We start from the raw sequence: 12,366 nt of genomic DNA, 5'->3' as shown, positions 1-12,366 counted from the left end.
ATTCCTAGGCCTGGTGGATTTCACACACATGCCATCATTTTAGTAGGGCCCTAGCAGCCCAGAACATTTGGGAACAGCTCGGTTTCCCAACGAGAGGGTTTTTTTGAAGCAAACAGGCCCTGCTGTTTTATTACTTGATTAATGGCAGTAAGGAGACGCACTCTGTCGCAGGTGAGGCATTGCACCAGGCTGAGAATGGAGCCATCAAAGATGTCAGAAATAACGCTGCGATAACGAAGCTCTTTCTTCTTCTTCCCGGAAGCCAGCACCTGGGCTGAAAAGACACACATACCCCCCATCACCTACAAGCTCTCCTACGTAGCTTCAGCAGCGTCCTGCAGTCAAGCCAGGGGTACAGCTCACTCCGAGTACAGCACAAGACAAGTGTGCATGACTGTCAGTGGTTCTGAACTTAAGCTTACATTAAGAACATCCTTGTTTCAGGTGACAGCAGGAAGCCGGGTGTAACAATCTGCACCAATGCAATGCACCCAAATGCTGCTGGAGGCGCTGTCTGTGTCTCCATCCTCCTCCAACACTGGTTTAGAAGGACACGATGGGGTCATGTAGCGTTCTTGACGGCTTTAATCTCTGTAGTACTCTCCATCACTTACCGACTGTTTTTCCCCCAGGATATTTTGTCTTTTTCCCTCCAGCCATCGCCCAGTTTTCCCCCATGCATTTCACGCTGCGGCTTGCATCACAGAATGTGGCGGCTGGCAGAACATGGTTGTTTTGTTTAACAACAAAACCCCCACTTACACAGAGTGCTTTTTATCGGGCTAGAATGTCTGCGTGCCCACCCCCGCCGGCGGAGGTCAGCACAACTCGGGAAAGAACGCTATTACTGAACGGCAGCAGGGCCAGGGGTGGGGACACAAGCCGTTGTGTGTATGGGCTGTGGAAGGAGAGTGAGTTTGGGTTTGTGATTTCTTTGAGATGAAGCAGCAGGCAGCCAGGGCCCAATTGTGTAACCTTGCAACACTCCCACACTAGACTAATGCTTTTAACTTCAATCCCGCGGGGAGCCTAATTAATATGGCAACATCCCTTTAATAGTCAGGAGGCCGTGAACAGTAATGCTGCCCTACAGTCAGCTATGCCCACATATGCTGTGAAGTGCAAGACTGAAGGCCAGTTCTGGACTCTCCCCTCAATGCAGGGTAGCCCAGGAGTTCCTGACAGTGATTAGTAAGTTAGCTTTACGATACCGAGAAGAGAAGGCCAATGACGACCCTTTCTAAGTGATTTCAGGCTGTATTTGGACAGCCAGGCATCTCTCTGCCCTAAACACAGCCACGCTGACACTATTATTCATTTCCTAACACTGTTTAAGTAGACATCAACATATTGAAGGACTGTCAGCCATGGGGTCATGATGGCTTCTGTACCTCCCTCTTCTCCTGCTCCCTCCCGCAAACGTGGCCCTTTGCCTCCACGCTCCCCTCAGCCTCCTGGCTGCAGTAGCTTCCCATCTATGCTACCTTTTTTCAGCACATAGGAGGCTCCCAGGCGCACAGGACTGGAGCGAGGGGGGCTGCTAGATAGTTTGGAGTGCATCTCCTGGTGAACCGGGCTGCAGGGACGCGAGGAGCAGCGGACGTAGGCATCGTTGTCCGGCTCTGTGTGGGGAGAGAGACCACCAGTGAAACACCAAACGTGCCAGCCCAGCCTGTCACCAATCAGTCCCGGTAGAATGCTGGTCTCTGAATCTTAGCACGACAAAGCCTTTCATGTTCAGGGAATCTAGTTCCCAGCCCAGCCCCACCACTCTGAGGACTGGATACCCAAGGAATTCAATTGGATACCACAAGAGAGATGGCAAACGCTGTCAGACAGAAGGAAAGGAGGCAAGTCACCTCTAGGTCCGTTCCTAATCAAGAAGTTTGTTCTCATAAACTGGATATTGACAAATGCTCCCAATGCCCAGGCCTAGAGCCTAGGTTTAATTCTCTGGGTTTCTTAGAAAACAAACCACCCCACAAACATCTGCCGGCATTCCTGTCTCTGGAGCCCACAGGGCTGTAGGCTGGGTCATCATCTTTGGGTCAAGACAAGGAGTCACATCTGGGACACAGCCTTTAAATGCCAGCTCTTCTGCAGAACCACATGGCATCTCTCCACGGCTTAAAAATATTTTTTAAATGTTCATTGCCCAGCACTAACAAATACCTCTATTTCCCTGTGATGGGGTGTGCCCCCCCCCCAGGTAATGAAAGGGTTCATCTGGGCCTGGAGGCCAATCAACCCACCTGGTTGCACCTGGAGGTTGGGCCATGCCCAATTAAAGATAAGGCCCAGCTGCCAGAGGAACTGGGCGGCTTTTATAGACAGTCTGCTGCAGAAGGGGGCTGCAGGGAGAAGCTCTGGGACTAGAGAGCAGAGAGACTGGGAGGGTCAAGGAGGAATCCTAGGGGGAGAGTTGGCCCGGGCGTCCTCTCCTGAGTAGAGAAGTCTAGCCGGAGGCCAGGAATTACACACAACAGCACTGGGGAAGGAGCAGGCTCTGGAGGTACGCTAATAGGGCAGGATTTGGATTTCCATGGAGAGAGCCCTGGGAGATGCTCCGATGAGGAGCAGAGCAGGATGAAAGGTCAAGCCTGAGGAGGGCAGAAATGGATTTACGTTTTGTACCTTTCATCTGGGATTTTGTTGGGGAATTCCCAGGGGAGCCCTGCAAGTCCCAGCCCTGAGAGACAGCTGACTGCAGGAGAGGCCAGCTGACAGGCTACAGGAGAGGGAAATCCAGGGAGACAGCAGCAAGGAGTCTGATGGAGCAAACCTTGGCTGTTGGGTATAGAATCCCTGGGTGGAATTTAGTGTCGGGGCGGGCCTGGGTTCCCCTACCAGCCACTGGGGAAGGGGACATGAGGCCCCTCAGAAGGGGACAAGAATTATTGAGAGCACTGGGAGGAGACCATGGGCCCCACAGCTGGGTCCAAAGGCCTTTTGTAGGGACACTGGACTATTTGTTGGACTCTCTGTTATCCCAGAAGGCGCAGGATTAAATGTAACCTGGCCAGAGGGCTGAGTCACGGGAAGCGACAGACCACCAAGGGACAGGAGCGACGGTTGGCAGGGCGTGCTAGAGACAGAGCTGCTACTCCACACACCTAGCCATGAGGTGGGGCACCTGCTGTGAGTCCACTCTTCCACACACTCCTCCTTACCGCCCTTCCGTTACCCCTCTCGGAACCAACTATTCCCAGGGTAAGTTTGTAGGATAATATGAGCTTTACATACTTATTCCACATTTTTCCTAAAGTAATTTTTAAAAGATGTGCAGGTCCAGGAGTTCCTTCAGACTGTGCTCTGTTCTCTCTGTTAGGGGTTACTGTGTCTTTTGGTTTCTTTTTGTAGGTCTTGTGTTATTAGTAATATTTGGTTTCTCATTAGCACATACAGCAGTTCACGTCTTTACAGGGCTTATAAAAACACACCTTTCCCTCAACAGAAGTTTTTTTAAATGATCACATTTGGCAGAGGCAGCTCAAACTGGTAGCCTATCCAGCGTGTAAACCATGTTCATCCCCACCGTATCTGGGCACACAGACGTACTTCTCTGCTGATTTCTACCCTAGCAGTGCATGGGTAAATGAGGCAAGCTGGAGGAAGCAGGTCACCTGTCTTAGAAGCAAAGACCTTCTGAAATCAGGAGTGGGAATGTCTACACAGCGTATCTGTCTAACATGCCCCAACACATGAATATGGCACTGGTTCTCTTATAGGGTGTGACAGGGAAGCTATATTAGTACCTGGTGTCCTACATGGGCTGGCAGGGCAGGGGGGAGGTAGGGTTTCAGGAGAAGCTCTGCCGTCAATTGGACTCATGGTGGTATCAACGTCTGCATCCTCATCAACTTGTTCCGAGTTGCTCCGCCGGTGGCTGTAGGAGAATTTCCTGTCTTTCAGCCTCTCTTTCTCAGAGATCCCTCTCCCGGCCTCATCCTGGATCAGCAACTCTGCCTCTGCTAGGGAGCTGCTCATGCCCCCTGTCCTGCCTTGTCCATCCATATCACCCCTGTCACTGCTCGAATCACAAGAGAGGAACTCATCCTCTGAGGGGCTACGGTCACCTTCCCGCTTATCATCCGTGTCACTGGAGTCAGAGTCTCTTGCCTCAGCAACAACTGGTTCCTTTAGCTCTTCATGAAGCTGGTCCATCAGGCATCGCAGAAACTCTTGGGTGTCCTGAAAACCAGGAGCAATCCCACATTATCTACTGCCCATCTAGGGACAAAACACAACTACTCCAGTTTCCACTTAGTTCATCTGTTGCCCACAAAAGTTAGCCCCTAGGGGAATACAGGGAGTCCCACTCAGAGAACACATGGAGTTGGTGATATGCAGCAGATGGACAGAGGGATCCTGCCCATTTAACTGACTGCTCTAATGCCTGGGGATTAGAGTCCCAATTTGCAGCTAATTGTTTCAGTTTCTGCTTTTTCTCAGGAGTTTAGGAAGGAATCAGGATGGTAAACTGGGCTGCTGACACAGAACTTAGACAGTTATCTTGTTTACTGGGATGTCAGCACTGAAAGAACGTGGGGAATCAGGAGAAAGACAATCAAGACAGTGGGGTGCAAAGAACAGTACAGTCTATGCTACAAAAACCAATCTTCAAGCTCCACTGATGTCTTCACAGGATAACCCTATCCCTTATAGCAAGCATGATATTAAAGTACTTTATTGCCAGGGATTAGAACTAGAAATCCAAGACAAATCAGCCAGCGTGCAGGCCCCTATGTGGCCCATGAGATGGTGGAGATTGCTCATAAGGGACCTCCCAGAGAACCACTTGGTGTCCTGACAGCTCTGGGTAGTGAAATTTTGAAGACTTAGGTGACATTATGGAAGATTTGGTTTAAAATATAATAAAACATCATCAGATCTTCAGTTTTAACTCCTTATAGCTGGAATTCCAATCCAATGCCCTTTTGATCAAGGGCAAATAGAGCAGCCCTGGTCTCTCTGTTTCAGCAACTGATATTTTTAATCACCATCATCTCGGTTTTCATTTGCTACCAGTGCCATGGCTTAAAGACGCTATTGTCTGATGTCCCCTCTCTCTGTACACTTTCTAACCAACTACACATTGAGGGTGAAATTTCATTCTAAAGAATAAGTGATTTTTTTTGATTTTTTTTTTGTACAGTGAAATACTCCTCCCCACCCCCCAAAAAGACATGATCTTTTAAAAGGACTCATTTAAATTGGGTGCCGAGAAGGATGTGCATGTAATAAAGGTTGGTATTTGTAACCTTTTAGTGCAGGCGTAACCAGACTCTCATCTCTAATATAAGTAACAATAATACCACCTAGTTCTTCAATGGTATTTTTGATCAGATCTCAAAAGTGCTTGGCAAAGGAGGTCAGTATCATTATCCCCATTTTACAGACAGGGAAACTGAGGTACAGAGACGGGCCGAGCCTTGCCCAAAGTCCCACAGCAGCCCCCTGGGAGACCCAGAAACAGACCCTAGATCTCCTGAGTCCCAGGCAAGAGCTCTAGCCATTCTCTAATACAGATGCAAAATAATGGGACAATCCCAGCACCCAATCAGTTAATATGGGCCATTTATTCTTGCATGAGGTACTTTGTTAAGCGGGCTCCACTATAGTAGTAAGAATCACATGATGTGGAACAACCTAGTCATACGTCTAGAAAGGCTAGTGGTTTTGTTGGATGGCCCACCTGCTGTGCATAGCCCCGGAACATGGGGTTGACCAGTTTAATTCCATGAGACAAGCTGCTTGGAACCACATAGCTTGGGCTGTTTAAGAACAAAAACCATTAGTTCACATATCAAGTCTAGAGCTGAACTGCGTAGTAAGCACAAAATACAGAGCGGTAGTCAGCTTTAAAGGAAAGGGGAAAAAGAACAGTTATGTTGCTGCAAAGTCTGAACTTATCTGTTAACTAGAAATCATAAGATTTGAGATGGTGCAGGTATCTACCAAGTATTTTAATCTCTTCTCCCTACTAGTGACAGACTGATCCCTACTGTACATGCACCAATGCTTTGTCACTTTTTAAAACATCAAGTGATGGAGCCATCCGTCATTTCCATTGCCAGAATGTTCTGGTTTCCTTATTTATTTTGATTTCAAAGACAAAGAGCAGTGCCCACCTCAAACAAGCAGAACCCACAAGAGTTCTATTACAATTACATTACACTGCTAAAAATTACTGCCATGACTCCACAGCTTATTTCAAATAGTTGTAGTCCATTCCAAACCCACAACTTACTCATACTCTGTCTGCAGTGTCGTTGTAGCTGTGTTGATCCCAGGATGAGAGAGAGACAAGGTGGGTGAGCGAATATCTTTTATTGGACCAATTTCTGTTGGTAGAACAGCTGACGCTCTGGTTACCTTTTCCAGACCTGAAGAAGAGTTCTGTGAAGCTCGAAAGTTTGTCTCTTCCACCAACAAAGTTGATCCAATAAAAGGTATCACCTCAACCACCTTGTCTGTCTTGTACGATGATAACAATTAACACTAAACACAGGACACCATTTAGATATCCAATTTGATTCTTGCAACTACTTACATTTGCAGTTAGGGAACCAGATCCTCAGCTGCTATAAACTAAATTATTTCAGTGGTGCTACACCAATTTACACTGGCTGAGGATCTGGCCCAGGGTTACTAGTTCTCATACTGAGTCAACAGCAAACAACTGACAATCAAAAACACCTTCCAGGCTGCTTGGTAAATATCATTATCAGATGTGAGTTGCTTTCTCTCTGCAAATCAAGAGCAGCACCACTTGCACTGGAGCAGCCAAATATATCCCCGCCCTCTTTTCAGCAAATCAAGGAGAATAAGAGGAGCCCTTTTTAAGCTCTTTGTTTAGAGCATTTCACATTACCAGGCATGCTTTGATTCACTGTTTTGATATCAACGTAATGAATTTTCAGAGGTTTCTAGACCCTATTCCTCAAAAGATGGCTGTCTGATCACTAATTGCAGGGTGGAAGAAGGGGAGTACTACACCAGGAGCTCACAGCAACACACCCCACATCTTCTAGGGCTAGCCCTAAAGCTTGAATTCAGGGACTGAGTCACACCTCGTTATTTTTACTGTGTTCATGACTGAAGTATGAACCGCTGTACACTTTCCCGTTTGGACTGGGGAGGGATTACTCACCGCTTCTTGTGCCAAACCTCAGAGACCAGTTTCTGGTAACTTTTGCACAATGCTGGCTTCTTGTCCGTACGTACCAGCCCGCCACACTCCAGAAAAAACTGTGTGAGAGGCGGGCTACGGAAGGAAAGATAAGAGAGTTAAGTGGAGGGGAATTTCATCTATGCATACATTTGAAGTCACACAGAAAGAGAGGACATGTCCTAAGGTTGCTTTTTAAATGTAACATTTAGAAAAGGGGGAAAGAGGTGGTGCTACAAATGCCGCCCTCTGATTCTTCACAAATCATTCCCTTTGGACAGAACGATTGGGATCCCGCCGCAGCATGCCTGAGAGATGCTGGAGTTTATTTTCAAGACAGGATGGTGAGAATTATTTTGGGTTGAGGTTTTCAAGGCCACCTCATTAGGGAGAACATTAAGAAGAAGTCGGGAGGGAAAACGCATGCACATGCACCTATAAAATATTTTATAGATCACAATGGAAACTAAAGGCTTGTACTTCCACCACCAATCCAATGGTATGTGTCCCATTGATTTGCTCAGTTTCCTGCTCTTCAGCTTTTTATGCCTTAAGCATACCATGATCCTGTTTTTTCCCTTCTCCCTCCCTATTCTGCCCCTGGGCTGATTTCCACACACAGCATTCATGAAGGAGGTCTCGGATTGGAACAGCCACTTTTTTATTTTTAGTGAGTATTCAAGAGAGCATCACCACAGAATGGTCCGGTCACCTACCAGTTAGAGAGGGCCTGAAGCGCTGCATTCATGTAGCAGGAGTTCCCGAGGTTTTTCATTCCAGTAAGGCCTGGAGAAAGTGCAAGAGACAGGAGACAAAAAAGGGAATGTCACTTTTCAGCATCTCTTCCTTTTCAGAAGCAGCACATTTTACATTCCACACAAGATGAAAGGGAATCCAGCATGTCCCTTGCAGATGAGCTCAGCATCCCAGTCCTACTGAAATCACAAAGGCTCTCCAGGAACCTCACAACTTAAGTCTTAGAGTCCAGAGGTGCAGTTATAACTGATCCCATAATTCAATGTGCCATTACCTCTTGGTTTCAGATCATCCTCCTCCGATTCCGATTCCCCTTCATCAGCCACTGCAATTGGAACTGCCTTCAACGGGTGAGCAGGCAATGGAGACTCCTAGATTAAAGGCAGAGAAATAAGCATCAGTGGCAGGTCTGATCTGCAGAGAGACACACATGATCTGTACCATTTATTCAGCCAGCCACTAAGAAGGTCCACCAGTAACAAAGGCACTGGCAATACGCCGCTGCAATAACCCCTTTACCTTCCCTGATGGCACTGCCGCAGTAACATGATGAGGCTGTCCAAGGAGCACCCTTAGTGATTTCAAGATGTGCCCCAAGGACAGTCAATACTGTCTGCAGTGGGTACATTTCTAGTTTGGCAGTTAATGCTGCTGCAGTTCACCCCAGACGTGGCCACCCTTCAGAAGTGGCCAAAGACAGACCGATTATATAGACATGTACAGTTTTTAAAGCACATTAGGAATCCCGCTGGATGAAAGTTGCTAAATCAATGCAAGATTATCTTGATGGGAGACATCTTCCTTCAGATTTGAGAGCTCTCAGTGCAACAATGGCATGTCCAATAGTGGGGGGTCCTAAACTAGTCATCTAACAAAAGAAAACAAAAACCCCACTAAGCGTTCCGTCCCATTCAACAGTATCCTCCTGACTTATGGGGTGAAAGACCCACCTGTTCACTGAACTTTGATGACGGGGATGGAGCATGTGCTGCCAGTCTCTGGTCCAAGAATACCTCCTTTTCACAGGCATAACACCACACCCGGAATGTCGTCAGGTTCACTGTCAGGTTGTGTTTTTTGGCCTAAAAACCAAAATAGTGAGAATACTGAGAACCACAAACTGTAACTCAATCGCCAGAGCGTTTGGAGCCTACAAACCAAAAAGTCATTATGTAAATGTTGTCTGGGCACGAAAGGTGGCCGGGAATGGCTATAATCAATAAGCGCCCATGCTTTGTGGATCAGAGTTGAATTATTTGGAAATCCAACCCTGTCTGTCCTGCCGAGAGAGAGAGGGTTATAGAGAACAGCTCACCTGTGCGTGAAGGGTGCTATGATCCGCAAAGGATTCCCCACACCCAACATAAGGACAAGCAACCTAGAGAGAGAGGAGATAGTGGGAGAACAGTTTGGATGTGGCAAGATAAACCCACAACAAAATGAAAAAAAAGGGGTTTGTGACCCCATCCCAGCCAGCAGCTGCACTTCATAAGCATGCTTTGTAACCTGAGTCACAGCATTACAAAAGACTTGGCACTTCTTGAAAAAACTATGCCCACCCTTGCTCACATGACTCTATGAAACCTCCAATCCAAATCACTGAAGTTAGTTTTTCTGATCACATTGTGTCCGTAGATCTACAGATGGATCATTCGAAAATCTGTTGTAAAACTAAGTTGCTTGTCTGATGAAATCCAGATACTAAGATGAGAGGCGGTCAGTTGGTCCATGTCCATCCTGTCACCTCTTCTCTTTCCACTGCTTTGTCTTTCTCCATCAGTCCCCTCATTCAAACTCCTTGTTTTCTTTCTTCTATTACAAGTATGTGTTGGAAAGGACTATAAATGTATCTAAAAAGAATAACTTGCCCCTGCAGTTACCGGTATAAGATCTATCAGTCTCATACTTCCGGGCATGTTGCAGCTTCCTGAACAACAGTGTAAAATCTGGCAAAATCTTTTTCAGCTTTGTTCCGCTGCTCCTACTAAGAGCTCTTCGGGGCAGGGACTGTCTTTTACTCTGATTATACAGCGCTTGGCACAACAGGGCCTAGGAACTACCATGATGCAAACTAACCCTAAGTATCATAACAGAAGTTGATATTCAGAGGCAATACAGGGCAATCCTTGCCTGCTGCTCAGGGTGTTCACGGATCAGAAAGAAGATTATTTTGGCTCCTCGTAGAGCAGCCCCAGCACTACCAGAGCACCAGTACTGGTGCCTCTACAGCTCCTACGCATAGAACTTCCCAAGAAAAAGCAACAGAATGAAACTGACAAGGATTGTAAGCTCTTCAAGAGGTGACTTCCCCTGTGTTTGAAAAAAATGCCACGTGCATTTGTTACCCAGGAATAATTTTTGATAGTACAACTGATCGACAATTGGTATGACAGATACACACAGGTGTGATGTACCGCTACACAGTCAGGTGAACTGTGGGAATTTTACAACTTTCTCTGGAGCAGTGCGTCTCAACCTTTTCAGGGAAGTAAGCCCTTATTTCAACTCAAACTTTTTCATGACTGCCTTACTTTTTTTACTCTTGCTTTTATAGTAAATGTAGCCATGATAACAATGAAAAGCCTATATAATTTGTGTGCGTCTGTTTTGAGAGGTTTGGCAGAGAATACTTGACCTTGAACAGTAAGAGCGTGGGGAGAGTGGGGAAAGCAAGACTTTCCTTGCTTTAGATGGTAAGAACATATTCAATGCCTTGCACGCACACACACACCGCCCCCCGCCCTGATTGCCTTTTGCTATCTGCCCCCAGGGGAAGCAACCCACTGAGAAACACTACTCTACAGCTCCTAGCATTGATCACTGTAAGTGACGGAGACCAAGATCAGAGCTGGTGTAGGTGGGTGAAGCTCCAGCAGTCAATGATGATGTCACTGCATAGAATGTTTTAGTTTGGTTTGTTTTAATGTCAATGGCGGTGCATCTGCTTACATCAGGGCTGAATATGGCCTACATTCCAGATTAGATGACATCCGGAGTCCATTCCAGCTTTGATCTTATTTAAGCCAGCTCTTTTTCATTCCCTTCTGCCTTGTTCCCCTCCTTTCAACAACATCACTAAAGTTCTCTGGCTCCATACACTTTAAATCTCCCTAAAAGCTGCAAGCAGAAGGATCCATTCAATCATCAGGTGCTTAAAAACAGATGATACTTAGTAGCATTCTTCAGTGTTCATTCCCAGTGGGGCTCCAGGAGGAAGTCATTTGTGAACAAAATAGGCCTAGATGTGAGGCAAACAGTATTAGGGTTTGATCATTGGCTTCTATTTTTCTGGGATATAATTGAAAGCTGATGGACACGTTTACTGGGCTTCCTTTCTTCTAAATGCTTCTTTCTTTGTTTACCAGATACTGTGATCTCAGACCTAATTTCATATCCGAAGGCGATAACTCAGCCTGAAAGTAAGTACAGCATTATACTAAGAAACACTCTCAATAACAAATGAGAAGACCCTCTATACAGCACACACAAATAGCAAGCTCTTTTTACCTGCAGGCAAGCCCAGAGGTTTGGTCCCCCGGCTCTGCACGACTGGCAAGTTCCCTGCAGTCACACATAAAGAAAAAATCATTATAGTTTAGTAGCCTAGCCCTTGACTCCGAGGAGAGCACCCCAGGCTTACTGCATGAGTTGTCTTTTTGGGGCAAATATTAAAAACTTGTTTGGCTGCACAATTTATTTTTTCCCAGTACTAAGAATTCCACCTAAACTAAATTTACACTTTAAAATACCTGGGATAAGAGACATCTTTGAGCAGGATAAACAGTCATCCAGAAATGCACCAGTGAAGAGGGCTTTGAGCACTGCCGAGATGGCAGAAATGTTAGTTTTTTAATCTAATTCCATCAGCCACTTCTACTCACTCCAAAATTCCAGCCACTAAGATGTTTCTTTTCATATCACCCCCTTTCTGAAGTAAGCCCATGAGCCTTGAAAATGTATTAACTGCCAAATGAAACCAGTTAAAGGGAAAGAGATTCTGAAGACTTCATTTGTTAATGAGGAGGTAGACAGATCAACAGTACTCAAGAGTAAATGCTAGAGCATGGGTAGGCAACCTATGGCACGCGTGCCAAAGGCAGCAAGCGAGCTGATTTTCAGTGGCACTCACACTGCCCGGGTCCTGGCCACCGGTCTGGGGGGGCTCTGCATTTTAATTTAATTTTAAATGAAGCTTCTTAAACATTTTTAAAACTTTACTTACTTTACATACAACAATAGTTTAGTTATATATTATAGACTTATAGAAAGAGACCTTCTAAAAACGTTAAAAAGTATTACTGGCACACGAAGCCTTAAATTAGAGTGAATAAATGAAGACTCAGCACACTGCTTCTGAAAGGTTGCCGACCCCCGTGCTAGAGTTATGGGCTTTCCCTTAGGCTATCTCATAAAGATAGCCTCTTCACGTGATCTAATTG

General features: G+C 46.1%; 1 protein-coding gene across 4 annotated transcripts in view; it reads right to left on the bottom strand.

Annotated features, from left to right (window-relative positions):
* USP20 (ubiquitin specific peptidase 20) overlaps positions 1 to 12,366 on the bottom strand; it is a 38,542-nt gene that overhangs the window by 16,016 nt on the left and 10,160 nt on the right. For 3 of the 4 annotated variants that reach the window (XR_002907712.1, XM_024193021.2, XM_024193020.1), the window contains 10 exons: positions 11,435 to 11,488; positions 9,243 to 9,305; positions 8,878 to 9,009; positions 8,202 to 8,298; positions 7,888 to 7,957; positions 7,154 to 7,267; positions 5,696 to 5,774; positions 3,756 to 4,191; positions 1,485 to 1,622; positions 135 to 274 (listed from right to left, as the gene is read on the bottom strand). Coding sequence is in view for 3 of the 4 variants with exons in the window: in XM_024193021.2 (XP_024048789.1) it covers positions 135 to 274; positions 1,485 to 1,622; positions 3,756 to 4,191; positions 5,696 to 5,774; positions 7,154 to 7,267; positions 7,888 to 7,957; positions 8,202 to 8,298; positions 8,878 to 9,009; positions 9,243 to 9,305; positions 11,435 to 11,488 (1,323 nt within the window). In the remaining variant the exon portion in view is untranslated. The remainder of the gene's footprint in view (positions 1 to 134; positions 275 to 1,484; positions 1,623 to 3,755; positions 4,192 to 5,695; positions 5,775 to 7,153; positions 7,268 to 7,887; positions 7,958 to 8,201; positions 8,299 to 8,877; positions 9,010 to 9,242; positions 9,306 to 11,434; positions 11,489 to 12,366) is intronic. The other variant, XM_024193024.1, reaches the window with a different exon arrangement.

Source organism: Terrapene carolina, unplaced genomic scaffold (genome assembly GCF_002925995.2).
Source record: "Terrapene carolina triunguis isolate 2854851 unplaced genomic scaffold, T_m_triunguis-2.0 Scaffold238, whole genome shotgun sequence".
Lineage (NCBI taxonomy): Eukaryota > Metazoa > Chordata > Testudines > Emydidae > Terrapene > Terrapene triunguis.
Note: the sequence above shows the minus strand (reverse complement) of the source record. Positions and strands in the feature narration are given on the sequence as shown.